The 25254-nt window shown below is 46.1% G+C and overlaps 1 protein-coding gene across 4 annotated transcripts in view; it reads right to left on the minus strand.

Moving 5' to 3' along the window:
* PWWP3A (PWWP domain containing 3A, DNA repair factor) overlaps positions 1 to 25254 on the minus strand; it is a 170630-nt gene that overhangs the window by 56126 nt on the left and 89250 nt on the right. For all 4 annotated transcript variants that reach the window (XM_030220350.1, XM_030220353.1, XM_030220352.1 and 1 more), the window contains one exon: positions 7529 to 7589. In XM_030220350.1, coding sequence (XP_030076210.1) covers positions 7529 to 7589 — 61 coding nt within the window. The remainder of the gene's footprint in view (positions 1 to 7528; positions 7590 to 25254) is intronic.

Raw genomic sequence — 25254 nt, forward strand, 5'->3', positions numbered from 1 at the left:
CAGATCCAGCACCATCCTGTTGAGGAAATCTTCCTGAACACTGTCTACACCTGCAACATGTGCAGATGACAAATCTTTAAGATGCAGTTGTGTCAAAGACAGAACGGTCGCCTCCTCTGCTACAAGCCAACTTTTGGTGCCTCCCTGCTGATTCCTATAAGCCACTGCTGTGGCATTGTCAGAGAGGACCCGAATTGACAGCAATGCTAGGCGAATCGCTCTAGCTTCCAGCCTGTTGATCGACCACTGGGACGACTCCTCCAACTGGCCTGAGCCACATGGTTCAGACAGTGAACTCCCCAGCCTTTGAGACTGGCATCTTGTTACCGTCTACTGTGGAGGAACCAAATTCTTACCCCTGGAAAGATTCTGCAACCACCACATCAGGCTGCACCTTGTCACACCTCTGAGAAGCAGCTGAGTCTCCAGGGACTGGGTCCGAGGAGATCACCTTCAATGATCTCATATGAGTGTGGGCCCACTGAACCACCTTCAAGTAGTCCCTGGCCTGCTGGTTGCAAATCCACAGCAGGTGACATACCCAAGACTGCAACTTCTGGATCCAAGCCTCAGGCAGAAAAACTCATCCCAGGATCACTCCCAAGAACTACAGGTTCTGCAACGGCACTAAATGACTTTTTCTGAGTTCACAACCTAGCCCAGTGATTGCAACACTGAACCACCTGGGATGCTGCTGCTTTCCTGAAAGGACTTCGCCCAAATCAACCAATTGTCCAGGTAAGGATGGAGTAAAATCCCATCCTTCCTCAGAACTACTGCCACCACTATTATGACCTTGGAAAAGGTTTGCAGTGCTGTCAGGTCCGACCAAAGGGGAGCGCACAGAACTGATAATGCCTGCCCAAAACCGCAAAGTGAAGGAAACGCTGATGGCTTTGTTGAATGAGAATATTCAGATATACCTCCGTGATATCCAGAGAGGCAAGGAACGCTCCTGCCCTCATCGCCGCAATGATAGACTGTAGGTCTCCATGCAAAAACTGGGAACTCGAAAGGCCCAATGCACCCCCTTCAGATCTAGAATGGTATGGAAGGAGGCTTGGGCAACACAAGTAAATGAAATACTAACCTGAACCCCATTCCTTGGACAGAACTAGAAGTACCGCACGCAGCTGGACCAATGTACTGTTACTTCGGTAACCGTGCTCTCATAGTAGACAGGAAGATACTCAAGCACGGTGGAGCATGTCTTGTGCTCCAGAAAGCTGTAAGCTCGCTATAAGCTCCGGACTGGACAACACGGCATCATGTGAGAATGGCCTGCTTGTCCTCGGAGAATAGTGGCTATCTGCATTCCCATGGGAGGCCTGGGTCCATCAAGCCCAGCATCCTGTTTCCAACAGTGGCCAATCCACATCACAAACCCCTGGCAAGATCCCAAAAAAGTACAAAACATTTTATACTGCTTATCCCAGAAATAGTGGATTTTCCCCAAGTCCATTTAATAACGGTCTATGGACTTTTCCCTTAGGAAGCCGTCCAAACCTTTTTTAAACTCCGCTAAGCTAACCGCCTTTACCACATTCTCTGGCAACGAATTCCAGAGTTTAATTACACATTGAGTGACAAAACATTTTCTTCGATTCGTTTTAAATTTACTACATTGTAGCTTCATCACATGCCCCCCTAGTCCTAGTATTTTTGGAAAGCGTGAACAGACGCTTCACACCTACCCATTCAACTCCACTCATTATTTTATAGACCTCTATCATATCTCCCCTCAGCCACCTTTTCTCCAAGCTGAAGAGCCCTAGCTGCTTTAGCCTTTCCTCATAGGGAAGTTGTCCCATCCCTTTATAATTTTCGTCGCCCTTCTCTGCACCTTTTCTAATTCCACTATATCTTTTTTTGAGATACTGCGACCAGAATTGAACACAATATTCAAGGTGCGGTCACACCATGGAGCGATACAAAGGCATTATAACATCCTCATTTTTTTCCATTCCTTTCCTAATATTCTATTTGCTTTCTTAGCCGCAGCAGCACACCGAGCAGAAGGTTTCAACGTATCATCAACTACGACACCTAGATCTCTTTCTTGGTCCATGACTCCTAATGTGGAACCTTGCATGACGTAGCTATAATTCTGGTTCCTCTTTCCCACATGCATCACTTTGCACTTGCTCACATTAAACGTCATCAGCCATTTAGACACCCAGTCTCGTAAGGTCCTCTTGTAATTTTTCACAATCCTCCCTCGATTTAACGACTTTGAATAACTTTGTGTCATCAGCAAATTTAATTACCTCACTAGTTTCTCCCATCTCTAGGTCATTTATAAATATGTTAAAAAGCAGCGGCCCCAGCACAGACCCCTGGGGAACCCCACTAATTACCCTTCTCCATTGAGAATACTGACCATTTAACCCTACTCTCTGTTTTCTATCTTTTAACCAGTTTTTAATCCATAATAGAACACTACCTCCTATCCCATGACTCTCCAATTTCCTCTGAAGTCTTTCATGAGGTACTTTGTCAAACACCTTCTGAAAATCCAGATACATAATATCAACCGGCTCACCTTTATCCACATGTTTGTTTACCCCTTCAAAGAAATGTAGTAGATTGGTGAGGCAAGGTTTTTTTGTCTCATTCATCTATGCTTTTAAATATGCTCTGTAATTTTGTTCTTAATAATATAGTCTCTACCATTTTGCCCGGCACCGACATCAGACTCACCGGTCTATAATTTCCTGGATCTCCTCTGGAAACTTTTTTTTAAAAATCGTTGTTACATTGGCCACCCTCCAGTCTTCCGGTACCACACTCAATTTTAAGGATAAATTACATATTTCTAACAATAGCTCTGTGACGTTTGTGACCGTTTCCTTGTAGTGCTCACCTGCCCTCTGGTGGCCAGACCTGGTGGCTGCAATGGACTGTCTGTTTACTGTCACCCGTTCCAGACTTCAGCCCAGTTCAGTCCAGATCTTCCGGGCTGCCAGAATTGCTTTCCTTGTTTGTACCTGAACAGCACCTGTAGTTGCCTTGTGATTGCTGCAGCTGAGCTTTAGCAGCTGATGGGCTTTATTAATCACCTAGAAACTTCTGTGTTTGCCTTTGCATCGTCTAAGGTCCCTGGTACGTGGGTGTGCTCTGTGCACTTCTGTCTAGTCCAGTTTTATTCTGAGTTCTTGCCTGGTTCTAGTTTGTGTGTAGTTAGCTTTGGTTTTATTGTTTAGTTCCTAGTCTTGTTTCTGGTCTGCATTTCCTTGCCTTGTGTCTGTGTTCTTTATTAGTGGCTGCCTGGCAGCTTGTAGTCTTGACTCTGTTGTGTGTTTCCTGCTGGTATCCAGTTCCTGCCCAGTCCGGTAAGTCCTGCCAGCCGCCTGCACCTAGGGGCTCAAGTCCTGGGGAAGGGTGGTCAAGTGCAGGTGAAGCCTTGCTCCAGTCCTGTGTTCCAGTCCAAGTGTTCTTGTCCAGTGTGTTCCTGCTTTGCTTATCCCTGTCTGCAGTCCCTGCTTTGTGTGTGTGTTAGCCCAGTGCTGGTTGGGGTGGTTTTGCCTGCCACTGCCGCTCCTTGGCAGCGGCCCAAGGGCTCACAAACCTAGTTGCTGCTTTGAGACCTGACACTCTGCAAGCTCATTTTTCAGTTCTATCAGTACTCTGGGATGAATACCATCCGGTCCAGGAGATTTGCTACTCTTCAGTTTGTAGAACTGCCCCATAACATCCTTCAGGTTTACAGAGAATTCATTAAGTTTCTCCGACTCGTCAGCTTCGAATACCATTTCCGGCACCGGTATCACTCCCAAATCTTCCTCAGTGAAGACTGAAGCAAAGAATTCATTTAATATCTCCGCTACGGCTTTGTCTTCAGATTGCCCCTTTTAATCCTCAGTCATCTAGCGGTCCAACCGATTCTTTTGCCGGCTTCCTGCTTTTAATATACCTAAAAAAAATGTTACTATGTGTTTTTGCCTCCAACGCAATCTTTTTTTCGAAGTCCCTCATAGCCTTCCTTATCAGCGCTTTGCATTTGACTTGACATTCCTTAGGCTGTTTCTTATTATTTTCAGTTGGTTCCTTCTTCCATTTTCTGAAGGATTTTCTTTTAGCTCTAATAGCTTCCTTCACCTCCCTTTTTAGCCACGCCGGTTGTCATTTGGTCTTCCGTCCTCCTTTTTTAATACGCAGAATATATTTGGCCTGGGCTTCCAGGATGGTGTTTTTGAACAGCATCCACGCCTGATGTAAACTTTTGACCCTCACAGTCGCTCCTCTAAGTTTTCTTTTCACTGTTCTTCTCATTTTATCATAGTCTCCTTATTTAAAGTTAAACGCTAATGTATTTGATTTCCTATGTATACTTACTTCAAAGCTAATATCAAATCCGATCATATTATGATCACTGTTATTAAGTGTCCCCAGCACTACTACCTCCTGAACCAGATCATGTGCTCCACTAAGGACTAGGTCTAGAATGTTTCTCTCTCTCATTGGCTCCTGTACCAGCTGCTCCATAAAGCTGATTTCATCAAAGAAGTTTACCTCCCTAGCGTGTCCCGATGTTACATTTACCCAGTCAATATTGGGGTAATTGAAATCAAACTACTCAAAAAATTCTACAATCATGAACCTCTAGTATTCAAGGGTGGATGAAAACTAGGTGAAAAACAGTGGAGAAAAAAAGACCTCAATGAATACCGGAAATACGAAGAGAAAAGGAGATATTAGGAGTATGCTCAGAGAAGAGAGCAGAGATGGATTTTTACTTTGCAAACTGTAATACCGAAGGGTTTAAATGTGTCCATCAAATGGAAAGCATTTTTGTGAGTCCACATCATCAGTAAGGAATTACGTCAGATGTTGAGTATTTAATCTGGAAAATCTGGAAAAGACGCCGGCCGCCATTTCTATGTAGATGCCAGAGAACATAATGCTGGCGAGTTAATTTTCTTGGAGGTGTTAAGTTCGAACAATTTCCCCTGACGCAGCCAGATTGTGGCGAAACAGGGCTTCCCTGTCGGGAGTTAAAAAGAGAAGAAGGTCACCATCCAAGATAAGTAGTGAAAGTTTTGTGATATTGCATATAGCAACGTGTCTGCTCCCATGAGTGTTTGAAAGGGTGTGATGGCACAATGAAGATGAAAGTAATTTAAGTGGAGTTTTTTTTTTTTCAAAGACTGATGATTAAGGAGGTCCCCTCTCTATCTAAAAGGTGTGTCCTTTAAAAAAGAGGTGTGTCCGGTATTCACTGAGGTCTTTTTTTTTCCACTATTTTTCACCTACTTTTCATCCACCCTTGAATACTCGAGGTTCATGATTGTAGAATATTTTGAGTAGTTTGGTTATTGGATTCTACATATTCCAACATTGTATAGTGGTAACTGAAATCACCCATTATTACTGTGTTGCCCAGTTTGTTTGTGTCCCTAATTTCCTTTAACATTTCTGCATCCGTCTATTCATCCTGGCCAGGCGGACGGTAGTACACTCCTATCAGAATCATTTTCCCCTTTACACATGGAATTTCAATCCACAGTGTTCCCGTGTTTTGTTTCCTGCAGAATTTTCAATCTGATTCAAGTGTCTCGTTAATATACAATGCTACCCCCTCCACCAATTCAATCCACCCTATCACTACGATATAATTTGTACCCCAGTATGACAGTGTCCCACTGGTTATCCTCCTTCCACCAGGTCAGAGAGATGCCTATTATATCTAATTTTTCATTTAGTGCAATGTATTCTAACTCTCCCATCTTATTTCTTAGGCTCCTGGCATTCTCATATAGACATTTCAAACTATGTTTGTTGTTCCTATTTACATCATGCTCAGTACTTGACAGTATTAATTTGCAATCTTTTGTCTGATTTTTATTTAAGGACACCTAATCTACTACAGTCTCTTCTGCAACCTCACTATCAGGATACACTATCTTCCCTGTTTTGGTGATATCTTTGAAAGATACCTTATCTCGAACCATGAGCTTTTGAGTGACTGTCAGCCTTCCCCCCATTTCTGGTTTAAAAGCTGCTCTATCTCCTTTTTAAATGCCGATGCCAGAAGCCTGGTCCCACCCTGGTTAAGGTGGAGCCCATCCTTTTGGAATAGGCTCCCCCTTCCCCAGAATGCTGCCCAGTTCCTAACAAATCTAAAACTCTCCTCCCTGCACCATCGTCTTATCCACGCATTGAGACTCCGGAGCTCTGCTCGTCTCTTGGGCCCTGTAGGTGGAACAGGTAGCATTTCAGAAAATGCTACCCTAGAGGATCTGGATTTCAGCTTTCTACCTAAGAGCCTAAATTTGGCTTCCAGAACCTCTCTCCCACATTTTCCTATGTCATTGGTACCTATATGTACCAAGACAGCCGACTCCTTCCCAACACTATCTAAAATCCTATCTAGGTGACACGTGAGGTCCGCCACCTTCGCACCAGGCAGGCAAGTCACCAGGCAATCCTCACGTCCACCAGCCACCCAGCTATCTATATGTCTAATGATCGAATTACCAACTACGACAGCTGTCCTAACCTTTCCCTCCAGGGCAGCACTTGGAGACATATCCTTGGTGCGAGAGGATAATATATCCCCTGGTGGGCAGGTCCTGGCTACAGGAGTACTTCCTACTTCACCAGGGTGATGCTCTCCTTCTAGGAGACCTCCCTCCTCCAAGGTAGCACAAAGGCTACCAGACTGGAGGTGGGACTTCTCTACAACATCCCTGTAGGTCTCCTCTATGTACCTGTCTCCCTCAGCTCCACCAAGTCTGCTACTCTAGCCTCAAGAGAACGGACATGTTCTCTGAGAGCTAGGAGCTCTTTGCATCGGGCACACACATATGACATCTCACCAACTGGGAGATAATCATACATGTGACACTCAATGCAAAAGACTGGATAGCACCCCTCTTGCTGCTGGACTGCTGACTCCATCTTAGTGTTTTTGAGTTTTTCAATAAATTTAAAACTTGCTACAGTATTAAGGATATTAGCCTAATATAAAAGTGTCTTTTAGATTATATAGTATATTGTATGATTTATTTAGTGTTTCCTTCTTAGATGGTAATGAAATGTATTTAAAAGTCTGTAAGAGCACTCCTTGCTTATTACCCTCATTAGTCAGTGTTCTCTTCTGCCATAAAGGTCCTATTTTGCAAGTCTGTAAATGCTCTTCAGAATACAGGGGTAACAACCTCAGCGAGATATTGATCTATATAGAAACAATCGTGACAAACCAAGATAGGTAAATTTTTCACATAAAAACAGGAGGCCTTCAGACAACACACATGTATGTGCAGTTTTCTAAACCAATTCATACCCAAGGGAAAAGAGGACAAAAAAAGACAAAGGGTAGGAGGAAGAGTCCAGTTACAATTTTAAAATTAAATAAGAGTAATGCTAATTTTTATTTCAGATTAAAAACCCATCAGCAGAAAGTATATGAACAGATGGCTGCTACCAATGTTCTGCCTGTGACTGTGTTATCACGACTTTCTGGTCATTGCATATTGATGTCATCCTGGCAGGAGACAGCAAAGTTTAAGTACACTGTTAGGCTTACCGTTAACGTCCGTTTTTCTTCACAATCAAAATGCTTCAGTGTTCGAAGACCTACAGACAAACTTGAGACCAAGAAAAGAAATTATGGTCTTAAGAGAGCAAATGTTTCCATTGGCAGCTTAAGCTTAATTTCTGCAGCAGTGCTTTGGTTTATTATATAATCTTCATTCAGTTTGTCATCAAATTCAATCTAAAATGTAATAAATTGTCTCTCCAAAATGTTTCTTTCCATTTTTCTTGCTTCATTCTCTTACTTCAGCCTGTCTCCCCTCATATCAGCTTGTTTCCTAGCTCCACTAATTTCATATCTCTAATCTCTCATTCATATTTACCTCCATGCCTTTCTCACAACCCTCCAGTCTATTTAACCTCCATCAAACCTGCCTCCCCTTCTCCCCCCAGTTCTTCAATGTCTTTGGCTATTGTGAATACTATAAAGGGGATTGGGAGTGAAAAGAGTAAGATACAGCAGACCTCCGACACAATTGGAGGAATTAGATAAAGACCTGATCGCAGATATTCAAAAGTTGGGAAGCAAGAGAGAGGTGCTGTTGCTGGGAGACTTCAATCTGCCGGATGTAGATTGGAAGGTTCCGTCTGCAGAATCGGAAAGAAGTAGAGGGATCGTGGATGCTTTCCAAAGTGTTTTGCTCAGACAAATGGTGATGGAACCCACAAGGGAGGGAGTGACACTGGATCTGGTGCTCACAAATGGGGATAGCGTGTCAAATATCCGAGTGGGTGCCCACCTGGGCAGCAGTGACCATCAAACGGTTTGGTCTGATATAACAGCTAAAGTGGAGAGCGGCCACTCAAAACTCAAAGTCCTGGATTTCAAGCGTGCTGATTTTAGTAAAATGGGGGAATACCTGAGGAAGGAGATGAGGGGCTGGGGGGGAAGTACGAGAAGTGCAAGGACAGTGGTCCAGGCTGAAAGAAGCTATAAATAGGGCCACGAACCTTTATGTAAGGAAAGTAAATAAAAGCAAGAGAAAAAGAAAATCGATATGGTTCTCCAAGCAAGTGGTTGAGAAAATAAAGGCTAAAGAGTTGGTATTCCAGAAATACAGAAAAACTCAAGAAAAGGAACACATGGAGGAATACCGGATGAAAATGAAAGAAGCCAAGAGAGAGATACGACTGGCAAAAGCGCAAGCGGAACAACAAATGGCTAGAAATGTAAGGAGGGGTGACAAAAATTTCTTCAGGTATATTAGTGAAAGGAGAATGACTAAAAAGGGAATTATGAGACTAAAAGATACTGCGAACCGCTATGTGGAAAATGATGAAGAAAAAGCAAATTTGCTAAATAGATACTTTTGTTCTGTTTTCACAGAGGAAAATCCTGGAGAAGGACCGCAATGGACTGGAAATAGTACAATTGAGAATGAAGTGGATAGAGCACCGTTCACGGAAGAAAGTGTGTATCAATAACTTGAAAAGCTAAAGGTGGACAAAGCCATGGGACCAGACGGGATCCACCCCAGGATATTGAGGGAGCTCAGAGAGGTTTTGGCGGGTCCTCTTAAAGATTTGTTTAATATATCCTTGCAGATGGGAAAGGTTCCGAGGGATTGGAGAACGGCAGAGGTGGTCCCTCTTCACAAAAGTGGTGATAGGGAAGAAGCTGGAAACTACAGGCTGGTAAGCCTCACTTCGGTTATTGGAAAAGTAATGGAAGCGATGCTGAAGGAAAGGATAGTGAATTTCCTGGAAGCCAATAAGTTGCAAGATCCGAGACAACATGGTTTTACGAAAGGAAATCGTGCCAAACGAATCTCATTGAGTTCTTTGATTGGGTGACAGGAGAATTGAATCAGGGACGAGCTATGGACGTAATCTACTTAGATTTCAGCAAAGCTTTTGACACGGTTCCCCACAGGAGGCTCTTAAATAAACTGGAGGGGCTGAAGATAGGACCTGAAGTGGTGAACTGGATTAGGAACTGGTTGACGGACAGACACCAGAGGGTGGTGGTGAATGGAATTTGCTCGGAGGAGGGAAAGGTGAGTAGTGGAGTGCCTCAGGGATCAGTGCTGGGGCCGATTCTGTTCAATATATTTGTGAGTGACATTGCCGAAGGGTTAGAAGGTAAAGTTTGCCTATTTGCGGATGATACTAAGATCTGTAACAGAGTGGACACCCGGGAGGGAGTGGAAAACATGAAAAAGGATCTGAGGAAGCTAGAAGAATGGTCTAAGGTTGGCAATTAAAATTCAATGCGAAGAAATTCAAAGTGATGCACTTAGGGAATAGAAACCCACGGGAGACGTATGTGTTAGGCGGGGAGAGTCTGATAGGTACGGGTGGAGAGAGGGATCTTGGGGTGACAGTATCTGAGGATTTGAAGGCGACGAAACAGTGTGACAAGGCGGTGGCCGTAGCTAGAAGGTTGTTAGGCTGTATAGAGAGAGGTGTGACCAGCAGAAGAAAGGGGGTGTTGATGCCCCTGTATAAGTCGTTGGTGAGGCCCCACCTGGAGTATTGTGTTCAGTTTTGGAGGCCGTATCTTGTTAAGGATGTAAAAAGAATTGAAGCGGTGCAAAGAAAAGCTACGAGAATGGTATGGGATTTACGTTACAAGACGTATGAGGAGAGATTTGCTGAACTAAACATGTATACTCTGGAGGAAAGGAGAAACAGGGGTGATATGATACAGACGTTCAAATATTTGAAAGGTATTAATCCGCAAACGAACCTTTTCCGGAGATGGGAAGATGGTAGAACGAGAGGACATGAAATGAGATTGAAGGGGGGCAGACTCAAGAAAAATGTCAGGAAGTATTTTTTCACGGAGAGAGTAGTGGATGCTTGGAATGCCCTCCCGCGGGAGGTGGTGGAAATGAAAACTGTAACGGAATTCAAACATGCGTGGGATAAGCATAAAGGAATTCTGTGCCGAAGGAATGGCTCCTCAGGAGCTTAGTCAAGATCGGGAGGCGGGGCTGGTGGTTGGGAGGCGGGGATAGTGCTGGGCAGACTTATACGGTCTGTGCCAGAGCCGGTGGTGGGAAGCGGGACTGGTGGTTGGGAGGCAGGGATAGTGCTGGACAGACTTCTACTGTCTGTGCCAGAGCCGGTGGTTGGGAGGTGAGGATAGTGCTGGGCAGACTTATACGGTCTGTGCCAGAGCCGGTGGTTGGGAGGAGGGGCTGGTGGTTGGGAGGTGGGGATAGTGCTGGGCAGACTTATACGGTCTGTGCCCTGAAGAGCACAGGTACAAATCAAAGTAGGGTATACACAAAAAGCAGCAAATATGAGTTATCTTGTTGGGCAGACTGGATGGACCGTGCAGGTCTTTTTCTGTCGTCATCTACTATGTTACTATGTAAGCTGAATTATGGACAGCTGCTACAGTCATCTGAGAGAGGTAGCTCCTCATGATTCAGTGAAATATTGTGGCTAGATAATGGCAGCAAACTAGGGGACCTAGTTAATCTCTATTTCTTAGCACCTTCACCATACCAGTCCAGAACTTGTGGGTTAAGTTCACCAGCTAGTGGATGGAGACAGAGAACTAAAATAAATCTGTGTGATTTGCCCCTCAAGCACACTGTGCAGCCTTAGACTATTCAGTACCTCTATATCTCCAGCAGATAGAGCGAATGCTACATACCTGTAGAAGGTATTCTCCGAGGACAGCAGGCTGATTGTTCTCGCTGATGGGTGATGTCCACGGCAGCCCCTCCAATCGGAAAACTTCACTAGCAAAGGCCTTTGCTAGTCCTTGCGCGCCGATGCGCACCGCGCATGCGCGGCAGTCTTCCCGCCCGAACCGGCTCGTGTTCGTCAGTCCCTTATGTAGCAAGACAAAGACAAGGGAAGACACAACTCCAAAGGGGAGGCGGGCGGGTTTGTGAGAACAATCAGCCTGCTGTCCTCAGAGAATACCTTCTACAGGTATGTAGCATTCGCTTTCTCCGAGGACAAGCAGGCTTGCTTGTTCTCACTGATGGGGTATTCCTAGCCCCCAGGCTCACTCAAAACAACAAACATGGTCAATTGGGCCTCGCAACGGCGAGGACATAACTGAGATTGACCTAACAATTTATCCAACTAACTGAGAGTGTAGCCTGGAACAGAATAAACATGGGCCTAGGGGGGTGGAGTTGGATTCTAAACCCCGAACAGATTCTGAAGCACTGACTGCCCGAACCGACTGTCGCGTCGGGTATCCTGCTGCAGGCAGTAATGAGATGTGAATGTGTGGACAGATGACCACGTCGCAGCTTTGCAGATCTCTTCAATAGTGGCTGACTTCAAGTGGGACACTGACGCAGCCATGGCTCTGACATTGTGAGCCGTGACATGACCCTCAAGAGCCAGCCCAGCCTGGGCGTAAGTGAAGGAAATGCAATCTGCTAGCCAATGGTGCGTTTCCCCACAGCCACTCCCCTCCTGTTGGGATCAAAAGAAACAAACAATTGGGCGGACTGTCTGTTGGGCTGTGTCCGCTCCAGATAGAAGGCCAATGCTCTTTTGCAGTCCAATGTGTGCAGCTGACGTTCAGCAGGGCAGGAATGAGGACAGGGAAAGAATGTTGGCAAGACAATTGACTGGTTCAGATGGAACTCCGACACAACCTTTGGCAAGAACTTAGGGTGAGTGCTGAGGACTACTCTGTTATGATGAAATTTGGTGTAAGGGGCCTGGGCTACTAGGGCCTGAAGCTCACTGACTTTACGAGCTGAAGTAACTGCCACCAAGAAAATGACCTTCCAGGTCAAGTACTTCAGATGGCAGGAATTCAGTGGCTCAAAAGGAGGTTTCATCAGCTGGGTGAGAACGACATTGAGATCCCATGACACTGTAGGAGGTTTGACGGGGGGCTTTGACAAAAGCAAACCTCTCATGAAGCCAACAACTAAAGGCTGTCCTGAGATCGGCTTACCTTCCACACGGTAATGGTATGCACTGATTGCGCTAAGGTGAACCCTTACAGAGTTGGTCTTGAGACCAGACTCAGACAAGTGCAGAAGGTATTCAAACAGGGTCTGTGTAGGACAAGAGCGAGGATCTAGGGCCTTGCTGTCACACCAGACGACAAACCTCCTCCATAGAAAGAAGTAACTCCTCTTAGTGGAATCTTTCCTGGAAGCAAGCAAGATGCGGGAGACACCCTCTGACAGACTCAAAGAGGCAAAGTCTACGCTCTCAACATCCAGGCCGTGAGAGCCAGAGACTGGAGGTTGGGATGCAGAAGCGCCCCTTCGTCCTGTGTGATGAGGGTCGGAAAACACTCCAATCTCCACGGTTCTTCGGAGGACAACTCCAGAAGAAGAGGGAACCAGATCTGACGCGGCCAAAAGGGAGCAATCAGAATCATGGTGCCTCGATCTTGCTTGAGTTTCAACAAAGTCTTCCCCACCAGGGGTATGGGAGGATAAGCATACAGCAGACCTTCCCCCCAGTCCAGGAGGAAGGCATCCAATGCCAGTCTGCCGTTGGCCTGAAGCCTGGAACAGAACTGAGGGACCTTGTGGTTGGCTTGAGATGCAAAGAGATCTACCAAGGGGGTGCCCCACACTTGGAAGATCTGTCGCACTACTCGGGAGTTGAGTGACCACTCGTGAGGTTGCATAATCCTGCTCAGTCTGTCGGCCAGACTGTTGTTTACGCCTGCCAGATATGTGGCTTGGAGCACCATGCCGTGACGGCGAGCCCAGAGCCACATGCTGATGGCTTCCTGACACAGGAGGCAAGATCCGGTGCCCCCCTGCTTGTTGACGTAATACATGGCAACCTGGTTGTCTGTCTGAATTTGGATAATTTGGTGGGACAACCGATCTCTGAAAGCCTTCAGAGCGTTCCAGACCGCTCGTAACTCCAGGAGATTGATCTGCAGATCGCGTTCCTGGAGGCACCAGCTTCCCTGGGTGTGAAGCCCATCAACATGAGCTCCCCACCCCAGGACAGACGCATCCGTAGTCAGCACTTTTTGTGGCTGAGGAATTTGGAAAGGACATCCCAGAGTCAAATTGGACCAAATCGTCCACCAATACAGGGATTTGAGAAAACTCGTGGACAGGTGGATCACGTCTTCTAGGTCCCCAGCAGCCTGAAACCACTAGGAAGCTAGGGTCCATTGAGCAGATCGCATGTGAAGGCGGGCCTTGGGAGTCACATGAACTGTGGAGGCCATGTGGCCCAGCAATCTCAACATCTGCCGAGCTGTGATCTGCTGGGACGCTCGCACCCGCGAGACGAGGGACAACAAGTTGTTGGCTCTCGTCTCTGGGAGATAGGCACGAGCCGTCCGAGAATCCAGCAGAGCTCCTATGAATTCTAGTCTCTGTACTGGGAGAAGATGGGACTTTGGATAATTTATCACAAACCCCAGTAGCTCCAGGAGGCGAATAGTCATCTGCATGGACTGTAGAGCTCCTGCCTCGGATGTGTTCTTCACCAGCCAATCGTCGAGATAGGGGAACACGTGCACTCCCAGCCTGCGAAGCGCCGCTGCTACTACAGCCAAGCACTTCGTGAACTCTCTGGGCGCAGAGGCGAGCTCAAAGGGTAGCACACAGTACTGGAAGTGACGTGTGCCCAGCTGAAATCGCAGATACTGCCTGTGAGCTGGCAGTATCGGGATGTGCGTGTAGGCGTCCTTCAAGTCCAGAGAGCATAGCCAGTTGTTTTCCTGAATCATGGGAAGAAGGGTGCCCAGGGAAAGCATCCTGAACTTTTCCTTGACCAGATATTTGTTCAGGGCCCTTAGGTCTAGGATGGGACGCATCCCCCCTGTTTTCTTTTCCACAAGGAAGTACCTGGAATAGAATCCCAGCCCTTCTTGCCCGGATGGCACGGGCTCGACCGCATTGGCGCTGAGAAGGGCGGAGAGTTCCTCTGCAAGTACCTGCTTGTGCTGCTGTAAGACTGAGCTCCCGGTGGGCAATTTGGAGGTTTGGAGGCCAAATTGAGGGTGTATCCTTGCCGGACTATTTGAAGAACCCAACGGTCGGAGGTTACCAGAGGCCACCTTTGGTGAAAAACTTTCAACCTCCCCCCGACCGGCAGGTCGCCCGGCACTGACACGTTGATGTCGGCTATGCTCTGCTGGAGCCAATCAAAAGCTCGCCCCCTGCTTTTGCTGGGGAGCCGTGGGGCCTTGCTGAGGCGCGCGCTGCTGACGAGAGCGAGCGCGCTGGGGCTTAGCCTGGGCCGCAGGCTGTCGAGAAGGAGGATTGTACCTACGCTTACCAGAAGAGTAGGGAACAGTCTTCCTTCCCCCATAAAAACGTCTACCTGTGGAGGTAGAAGCTGAAGGCTGCCGGCGGGAGAACTTGTCGAAAGCGGTATCCCGCTGGTGGAGCTGTTCTACCACCTGTTCGACTTTCTCTCCAAAAATATTGTCCGCTCGGCAAGGCGAGTCCTCAATCCGCTGCTGGATCCTATTCTCCAGGTCGGAGGCACGCAGCCATGAGAGTCTGCGCATCACCACACCTTGAGCAGCGGCCCTGGACGCAACATCAAAGGTATCATATACCCCTCTGGCCAGGAATTTTCTGCACGCCTTCAGCTGCCTGACCACCTCCTGAAATGGCTTGGCTTGCTCAGGAGGGAGCTTGTCCACCAAGCCCGCCAACTGCCGCACATTGTTCCGCATGTGTATGTTCGTGTAGAGCTGATAAGACTGGATTTTGGCCACGAGCATAGAAGAATGGTAGGCCTTCCTCCCCACGGTGTGAGCGTCGAGAGGTAGACTCCCTCGCCAGCACCGGCGAAGCTCCCTCCGCCGACGGGGAGCCTTCCTGGGAGGCGGCCGCAGTCTGTACCGCAAGCGGCACCGATGTCGGAGACCTCACCCCGGGCAAGGGGCCAGCCGGCGCCTCACTCGACGGTACCGGTGGCGCAAGCACCCCCGGTACCGGAGGGGAAGGGCGCAACAGCTCTCCCAGGATCTCTGGAAGAACGGCCCGGAGACTCTCGTGCAGGGCGGCTGTGGAGAAAGACATAGAAGCCGATGCAGGCGTCAAGGTCAGAGTCTGTTCCGGGCGTGGAGGTTGTTCCGGGTTGTCCAAGGTGGAGCGCATCGACACCTCCTGAACAGAGGGTGAGCGGTCCTCCCGGTGCCGATGTTTAGTGGGTGCCGACTCCCTCGGCGACCCAGAGCTCTCGGTACCGATGCGGGAAGGAGACCGGTGTCGATGCTTCTTTGACTTTTTCAAACGAAGCATGTCACCGGAACTTCCCGGTACCAACGAGGAGGACGTAGAATCCAACCGTCGCTTCCTCAGGGCCGAGGCCGAAGAAGGTCGGTCTCGGGGGGGCTGTACCGCAGGAGCCCTCAGGGTAGGGGGAGACCCACCCGAAGGCTCACCGCCACCAGCTGGGGAATGGACAGCCCTCACCTGCACTCCGGTCGAAGCACCACCGTCCGACGACATCAGCACTAGTGGAGGTCCCGGTACCACCGACGCCGACGCAGCCTTCTGATGTCTCGGTACCGACGATGCAGAGGGTCGATGCCTCGATGCAGTTGATACAGTCGATGCCGAGGTCAGAGGTCTTGACGCTGTCGACGTCGATGCACTCGATACCCCCGGTGCTGTTGCCGACAAAGAGCCCGAGAACAACACGTTCCACTGGGCCAATCTCGCTACCTGAGTCCTTTTCTGTAAAAGGGCGCAAAGACTACAGGCCTGCGGGCGGTGCACAGCCCCCAGACACTGAAGACACGACGCGTGCCTATCAGTAGCGAGATTACCCGGGCGCACTGGGTGCACTTCTTGAAGCCGCTGGGAGACTTCGATGACATGGGCGGAAAAATCACGCCGGCGAAATCAAAACTCGTAATGGCGGTAAAGGCACCAAAAAGAGGGAGAAAAAACTCGAACCGAGGCCTCAAAAGGGCCTACCCCGAAAACGAAAGTAAACTTAGCGGGGCAAAAACTGGAAATACGGGAAGGGGAAAAAGACCGAAAAGGTCTCTCTCCAAAATCCTTTTTTTTTTTTTTCTTAAGCAAAAAGCTCAAAGACGCGCGAGGGTCAACTTAAGGGGCGCGAACGGCGCAAACATGACCGTCCCGAGCGCGGACAAAGAAGACTGACGAACATGAGCCGGTTCGGGCAGGAAGACGGCCGCGCATGCGCAATGCGCATCGGCGCGCGAGGACTAGCAAAGGCCTTTGCTAGTGAAGTTTTCCGATTGGAGGGGCTGCCGTGGACGTCACCCATCAGTGAGAACAAGCAGCCTGCTTGTCCTCGGAGAATAACAGATAAACCATGTAGCTCTTGGGATTGTTTTCTGTGGCAGCTCTAGACTTAGTTGGAAAACTGTATGTGTCAGTATAGCAGAGGAGTCTCTTCTTGGGGTCTGAGCTCCAAGAAGAAGAAAACGTTTTGAGGGGTCCAAGTTATTATTATCATTTATTGCATTTGTACCCCACATTATCCCACCTTTTTGCAGGCTCAATGTGGCTTACAGAGTGTTGTTATGATGCAGTCATTACATGGTCTTAAATACAGTTGATAATAAGCTAAGGTAGGTAATTTAGATGCAAGGTGCTAGGTAAGGTGTTGTGAGAGGTGTTTTAGATGCATCTGAGTAGTTTGGGGAATAGTTAGTGAGGATGTCCTTAGTAGGCTTCTAAAGGTAATCTATAGTATTGTGGTCCTAACAAAGAGATGGCTATTTCTCTTTTCCAACATACGAAAATATCCTTTGCATAGTCCAGGAAGTAAATATTTGCTCATCTGCGCTCATGTTTTTTTTTTTTCCTGGGAATAGTATTCTTCTCCACTCAATTTCTAGAGAATGATCAACCAGTGTTTCCACAGTGTGGTCTCCAGTTCTCAGACTCCAATTGGTCCTCTGTGTACAGCCCTTGCTATTATAGCAGTTTTCATGATACAGGCTTCTTGGTAATCTTAATTGAGTGATGGCGGATTTGTGACTCTGTGGCTTTAGCTGTCTTAGTTCTGAAGAGTTTGCTGCATGCCTTCTGACCCACTGTTGCAATGACTTAGAAATGAGCATGCAGCAGCTTCAGTGGACTTTCTGCAAGTACATTATATTGAGTGGATGTTAAGAGCTCTCTCTAGACAGCACAGATAAGGAAACAGCCTCTTCTAAAGAAAACAAGCTCCTCTTATAACCTAGAGTCTTCCCTTGCATGTTCCTTACATTCTGCTGCTCTATGTTTGATTATGTACTTTGTCTAATTATACTCCTCCTCAGATTATACCTACCAGACTTTCTTTCTTGTGCCCACTGATCTCAGTTCCTCTATGGCCTGACCTATGCCAGATTACACCTTCTGGACTTTCTTTGCAGTGCTCGTTGCCTCACAGTCCTTCTACAGTCCTGATCTTGTAGGTGACACCACTTCTGCTGCATATTTCAGTATTGGACCCAAAGCATTTGTGAAGAAGGCACATGCCTAATGAACAGGACCTGCTCCTTGGGAATTCCTAGTAGGCCGTCCAAGGATGCCTCCATTATCTCTTGTATGGTTACTGCTTGCTGCCTCTTTTCCTGCAGGGGCATATTCTGGATGAGATGTTTGTTGACATCAGTTTTATGTCTCTTTGTATATCTTGTGTTTGGTGGAGTTACTGCCCTCATAATCTTTACTGTGGTAAGTTTTAAGCTGATATATCGGCTGCAGATTTGCCTGACAGGGTTGATCAAGTCCAGGTTTTACCCCATTGCATGGAGGGACTTGTAATCTTGCTTTTCTTAGGGAATCCAGTTTGGAATCAGAACAACAACATAGGCCTTGCCACACTGGGACAGACCAAAAGGTATCCTGTTTCCAACAATGACTAATCCAGGTCACAAGTAGATGGCAATATACCAAAAGAGTAAAATAGATTTTATGCTGCTTATCCTTGAAATAAGCAGTGGATTGTCTCGTCCATTTTAATAATGGCTTATGAACTTATTTTAGGAAATTATCCAAACCTTTTTTAAACCTTGCTAAGCTGTTTTTATCACATTATTTGGCAACAAATTTCACAGTTTAATTACATGTTGAGTGAAGAAATATTTTCTCCAATTTGTTCTAAATTTACTACTTAGTAGCTTCATTGTGCATCCCCTAGTCCATGTATTTTCAGAAGGTGTAAACAAGCAATTCACAACTACTACTTCCACTCCACTCGGTATTTTATAGACATATCTTATGTCCCCTCAGCAATCTCTTCTCCAAGCTGAAGAGCACTATCCTCTTTCATCTTTCCTCATTGCCCTACTCTTTACCTTTTCTAATTCTACTATGAGATTCAGTGACAAAAAATTGCACACAATATTTGAAGTGCGGTTGCACCATGGAGCAATACAAAGGCAATATAATTAGGGTTGCATGTTAATTGTGTTTAACACATCAATCATCAATCACAATTAAAAAAAATTAATTGTGATTGATGACTAACCACCTGCCCAGTCTGGCATCTCTTGCTTCTCTCTGGGACCGCCTGTGGTTCTCTCCTCCCCTCCCAGTTTACCTCATCAGTTGTCTTGCAGTAAATCTTCACTCTGCAGGGCTGGCAGCATACTGACATGCTGCCTCAGCCTGCACCAGGCTTTCCTTCTAACCTATTCTGCCACCTTCTGACATCTTCCTGTGTTCATAACAGGGCGCCAGGCCAGAAGGAAAGGCCTGGTGCAGGCTGAAGCAACATTTCAATACACTGCCAGCTGCTGCAGGGCAAAGATTTACTGCAAAGATAACTGGTGAGGTAAACCAGGCGGGGAGAGCCGCCGCAGTCTGGGAGAGATGGCAGGCAGGCATATGAGAGAGAGAGAGAGAGAGAGAGAGAGAGAATGTGTGAAGGCATAGGAGGCACAGGGAGAAGGAGAGAGAGGGAACAGGTGAAGGCACAGGGGGGCAACATAACAGAGAGAATGGGTGAAGGCCCCCCCCCCCCCAAAGTTACAGTACCTGTTCAATGGCTGGTGGGGTAGCTGAAGCCCCGCCAACTAATAAAATCCACTTCCTGAGTCACCATCTTCCTCTTTAAACTGCCTCAGGAGCGAGGAAGTCTGTAGGGTGCCTCCAGCCACCAACACTTGCACTCCCCAAGTATGCACAGTTTGTGCAAGAACTGAGCATGCTCGGGGAGTGCTGGTATTGGCGGTGGAGGCACCCTGCTGATTTCCTTGCTGCAACACAAGGAAGGGGGACACTTTGGCAGTGAATTTCTTTGACTGGCTTCGACATCCGCACCAGCAAAGGTAAGATATCTAGTGGGGGGGGGGGGGGGGGGGGAGAGGAAATGTGCCCCCTACTTATTCCTGCGCTGCCCCCCACCCCTTGAACAGCTGGCTATGGTCCAACTTCAATCGCACGATCAGTCACAAAATCAAAATTTTTAATCACGCTTAAAAATTTTATTCAAAATGCTGCCCTAATTATAATATTTTCAAAATTGTTCACTTCTCTCCTAATATTCTATTTGCTTTCGCTGCTGCACATTGAGCAGAGGGTTTCAATGTATCATCAATGATGATATCTACTTTTCCTGGGCAGTGACTTCTAATGTGGAACCTTGCATCTCATAGCTATAGTTTTGATTCCTCTTTCCTACATGCATCACTTTGCACTTGTTCACATTAAACGTCATCTACTATTTGGATGCCCAGTCTCATAAGATCTTCTTGCAATTTTTTTACAGTTCTCTTGTGATTTGACAACTTTGAATAACTGTCATCAGCAAAATTTAATTACATCACTAGTTATTCCCATCTCTAGATCATTTATAAATATGTTAAAAAATAGCAGTCCCAACACAGACACCTGGGGAACCCCACTATCAACCCTTCTCCATTGAGAATACTGACCATTTAACCCTACTCTCTGTTTACTATCTTTTAACCAGATCTTAATCCACAGTGGGACACTGCCCCCTACCCATGACTTTCTTATTTCCTCAGGAGTCATTCATGGGGTACTTTGCCAAATGCCTTTTGAAAATCCAGATACACAATATCAACTGGCTATCCGCATGCTTATTCACCCCCTTCAAAGAAATGTAGCAGACTGGTGAGGCAAGATTTCCCTTGAGCTCACTGGTCTATAATTTCCCAGGTCACCTATAGAATCCTTTTAAAATACTGGTATTACATTTACTTCCCTCCAATCTTCCAGTATCATGCTCGATTTTAAAGATATGTCATATAAATTACTAGAAGTCCCTGATTCCAACAGGGTAAAACCTGGACTGAATCAACCCTGTTAGGGTGAATCTGGAGCTAACTGGCAACCCTAATCAGCACTTAGTCTTGGTCCCTTGGTGCACTTCTGTTGATCCTTCCATTACATCTCAGACACCATCAACAAAATCTTCTGTTAAGGTCTGGCTCCTTAATATGACTGTTCTCTGTGGCACAAAGGGCCCCTCCTAAAGGATCTCTACTTGATTGATATTCTGGCCCTGACAAACTTAGCTTTGACAGGGAGAGATGGCCCCTTTAGTGGAGGCTGCAACCCCCAGCAACTCCTTCCTTCAGGTAAGCCATTCTGCCAGACAAGAAAGGGATATTTATTCTTTATCCCTCTTATCTTAAGATCTGGATAATTAAATCTTTATCTTTCTTCGATGTGCTGATTCTCTGTTATCTCTCCACAGTGTTCTCTTTTTATATGGCATTAATATACCATCCTCCTCCACCTTTGCAGTCCTCTTTGGACACATTCTCACTGTTGGCCGATTTAAAAGTGTGAACAATTATTACCTTAACCAACTTTAAGATCTGAAGGAAGCAAAATCTCTCTCATTCTTTCTGGACCTCAGAAGAAGCGAAGAACAAAAACCAAGAGATGACGCACAAAGAAAATGAACAAGCAGCTGGCTACAGCATCTTAGGAGCCAGCTCTGTGGTGCTTGAGCACCCCCAACATTGAACAAACTGTTTGTCCAGGGAGAGGTAATTTCCAATGGGTTTAGGACCTCCAATAATTTTGAAAAGTTGGCTCCTATGCACAGCACAAAGGGATGAACCACAGTAAATGAAGCAAAATCTCAAGCAGAATTTACTGCATAACCTGACAAGTGTTTTCACCTTACCCTGCATCAGGGGTATAAACATGTACAGTGGTGGAAATAAGTATTTGATCCCTTGCTGATTTTGTAAGTTTGCCCACTGACAAAGACATGAGCAGCCCATAATTGAAGGGTAGGTTATTGGTAACAGTGAGAGATAGCACATCACAAATTAAATCCGGAAAATCACATTGTGGAAAGTATATGAATTTATTTGCATTCTGCAGAGGGAAATAAGTATTTGATCCCCCACCAACCAGTAAGAGATCTGGCCCCTACAGACCAGGTAGATGCTCCAAATCAACTCGTTACCTGCATGACAGACAGCTGTCGGCAATGGTCACCTGTATGAAAGACACCTGTCCACAGACTCAGTGAATCAGTCAGACTCTAACCTCTACAAAATGGCCAAGAGCAAGGAGCTGTCTAAGGATGTCAGGGACAAGATCATACACCTGCACAAGGCTGGAATGGGCTACAAAACCATCAGTAAGACGCTGGGCGAGAAGGAGACAACTGTTGGTGCCATAGTAAGAAAATGGAAGAAGTACAAAATGACTGTCAATCGACAAAGATCTGGGGCTCCACGCAAAATCTCACCTCGTGGGGTATCCTTGATCATGAGGAAGGTTAGAAATCAGCCTACAACTACAAGGGGGGAACTTGTCAATGATCTCAAGGCAGCTGGAACCACTGTCACCACGAAAACCATTGGTAACACATTACGACATAACGGATTGCAATCCTGCAGTGCCCGCAAGGTCCCCCTGCTCCGGAAGGCACATGTGACGGCCCGTCTGAAGTTTGCCAGTGAACACCTGGATGATGCCGAGAGTGATTGGGAGAAGGTGCTGTGGTCAGATGAGACAAAAATTGAGCTCTTTGGCATGAACTCAACTCGCCGTGTTTGGAGGAAGAGAAATGCTGCCTATGACCCAAAGAACACCGACCCCACTGTCAAGCATGGAGGTGGAAATGTTATGTTTTGGGGGTGTTTCTCTGCTAAGGGCACAGGACTACTTCACCGCATCAATGGGAGAATGGATGGGGCCATGTACCGTACAATTCTGAGTGTCAACCTCCTTCCCTCCGCCAGGGCCTTAAAAATGGGTCGTGGCTGGGTCTTCCAGCACGACAATGACCCAAAACATACAGCCAAGGCAACAAAGGAGTGGCTCAGGAAGAAGCACATTAGGGTCATGGAGTGGCCTAGCCAGTCACCAGACCTTAATCCCATTGAAAACTTATGGAGGGAGCTGAAGCTGCGAGTTGCCAAGCGACAGCCCAGAACTCTTAATGATTTAGAGATGATCTGCAAAGAGGAGTGGACCAAAATTCCTCCTGACATGTGTGCAAACCTCATCATCAACTACAGAAGACGTCTGACCGCTGTGCTTGCCAACAAGGGTTTTGCCACCAAGTATTAGGTCTTGTTTGCCAGAGGGATTAAATACTTATTTCCCTCTGCAGAATGCAAATAAATTCATATACTTTCCACAATGTGATTTTCCGGATTTAATTTGTGATGTGCTATCTCTCACTGTTACTAATAACCTACCCTTCAATTATGGGCTGCTCATGTCTTTGTCAGTGGGCAAACTTACAAAATCAGCAAGGGATCAAATACTTATTTCCACCACTGTATATAAAAATACAAATAATTCATTAACACATAAACACAGATAGATCATAAATAATAAGCATACAGAGGCTCATTTTCAAAGCACAGACTTAAAAAGTCACATAGGTTACTAAGTTACAATGAGCACCTAAATGTATAATTTGAGTACACAAATACAAAAATTTAAAGAAAAATGTAAAATATACACAAACCACAGTATTCCTATTTAATCGCTTAATGTATACAATATTTGATTGTTCAAAAAATATATCTGAATAAAAACAGATTTGCATAATAAAATATATAAATTCATTATAAAAATGTACAATACTTAAAATACTACTTTGTCTATATGGTGCGCTAGATGTAAAATGTATAAGTAGTAATAATCAAATGAAAGTATATGGTTGCTAAGAGAAAAACATTTTAAAATACTATTTTCAAAACCTTCTGGTTTGATATACATGTGCTAGGATGAACCATATCATAATTTGACAATGTGTGTCTCTCTCATGGAGTGGACTGTCATCTAATTATTTTCTTAACCATGTCCATTTTAAACAAAGAGAATGCCTTTAACCAAAAAACAATAGGTAAAGAAATTGACAATTGTTTGAAATCGCTAAGGTAACCAATACTTGTAAGTGATTTCATAGACAATGGTAAACCCTATTCTAAAAAGGAGTAGCCTTAGTCAGCATATACTGCCAGAAATGTAAAACTATAGACCATTAGAATTATGGGGCTCAAAGAAAATATGCCATGCCAGTCTGCATGATAACACACCAACAGGAGTCAAGAGTTGAAAAAGAAAAAAATTAGTATGTGCAGCATACAGCATCAGGAATACATTATAGAATGCTGCACATGATCTTTGGTATCTAAATTGCCTATTTCCCAATGCTCAAGCATAGTTTTTTTTAATCGGGGTTTAGGGGGCAGTAGAGCAAGGTGAATGTGCCATGGGGAGAGGAGAGATAAAACAGCTGGGGAGAAGGGAATGAGAGGTGGGCACAGTGGCGTAGCTACGTGGGGCCACAGGGGCCTGGGCCCCCGGTTTTGCTGGCCTGAAGCCTTGTTCAGCACCGGTTGCTTGCCCTGCTCTCTCTTCTTCCTCACGTCCTGCACGCCTCTTTAAGTGAAACTGAGCATGCTGCTGTGGGGTGCGGCAGGGTGGGGAGGTGGCAGACTAAAATGTGCCCCCCCCCAACTTGGGCTCTGGCCCCGCCCCTGGGCAGGGGGTGTGCTTGGGGGAGGAGAGGAGGAAGAATGAGATGTAAAGGTATTGTATGTAAGAGAAGACTTTGGGGGCAGACAGAATTAGGTGTCTTTCTGGGAGTTATAAGGAAGAGAGAACTGAAGTTGGAGTAAGAGATGGAACTTGGGAGGCTGGAGCCTGAGGAGGAATTTCAGGGAGTATGATGGGAAAATTCTGTGCAATAACACTACAAACAAACAATGCATAATTTTTAAATATTGTGCACATAATCGTCAAATATACTGCACAGAATTCCTCCAGGAGTAATCCATCTGTGTCTGGGCATCTGCCCAGAATAGCAAATATAGACCTTTTGTTGTGTGGTTGCCATAGTAACCTGAAGTTGGATTAATTTTACAAAAACTTATTTAGAAAAAGTCACAGAGACAACAGGTGAAAAGTACACCAAACAGTGTTCTAGAGCTGTTAATTGTGCCTGGAGACAAGAAGAGCATACGTCTACAAGTAAGGGCAATAACTAGAGCTATAGAAGCTGGAGATGCAATTGGTGAGATGGAAACTATCATTCCAGAAGGAAATAGGGAAGAGCTTAATGAACAACCTAAAACCAGCACCTGCCACTGCTGAAGCCATATTGGTTGGCATTGTAGCTCGTACCTTAGAGGGTACCTTAGGTGTAGAAAGTGGAAACGAAGAGACTCGAACCTACAAATCTCACATCCTACACTTGGTTCCTAGGCCACTGCCCACATACAGACAGCCAGAGATGTGTGCAAAGGCTGTCACCCAAATATTACTTCATCAGCTGAAGCTAAAGGGCTGAGAACGGCAATAGAGTTAAACATACACGCATAGATGATATCCCATATATATGAGAAGAAGGTATAGAATTCCTTGTTGC

This window comes from Microcaecilia unicolor, chromosome 11 (assembly GCF_901765095.1).
Source record: "Microcaecilia unicolor chromosome 11, aMicUni1.1, whole genome shotgun sequence".
In the NCBI taxonomy this organism is placed as follows: Eukaryota; Metazoa; Chordata; class Amphibia; order Gymnophiona; family Siphonopidae; genus Microcaecilia; species Microcaecilia unicolor.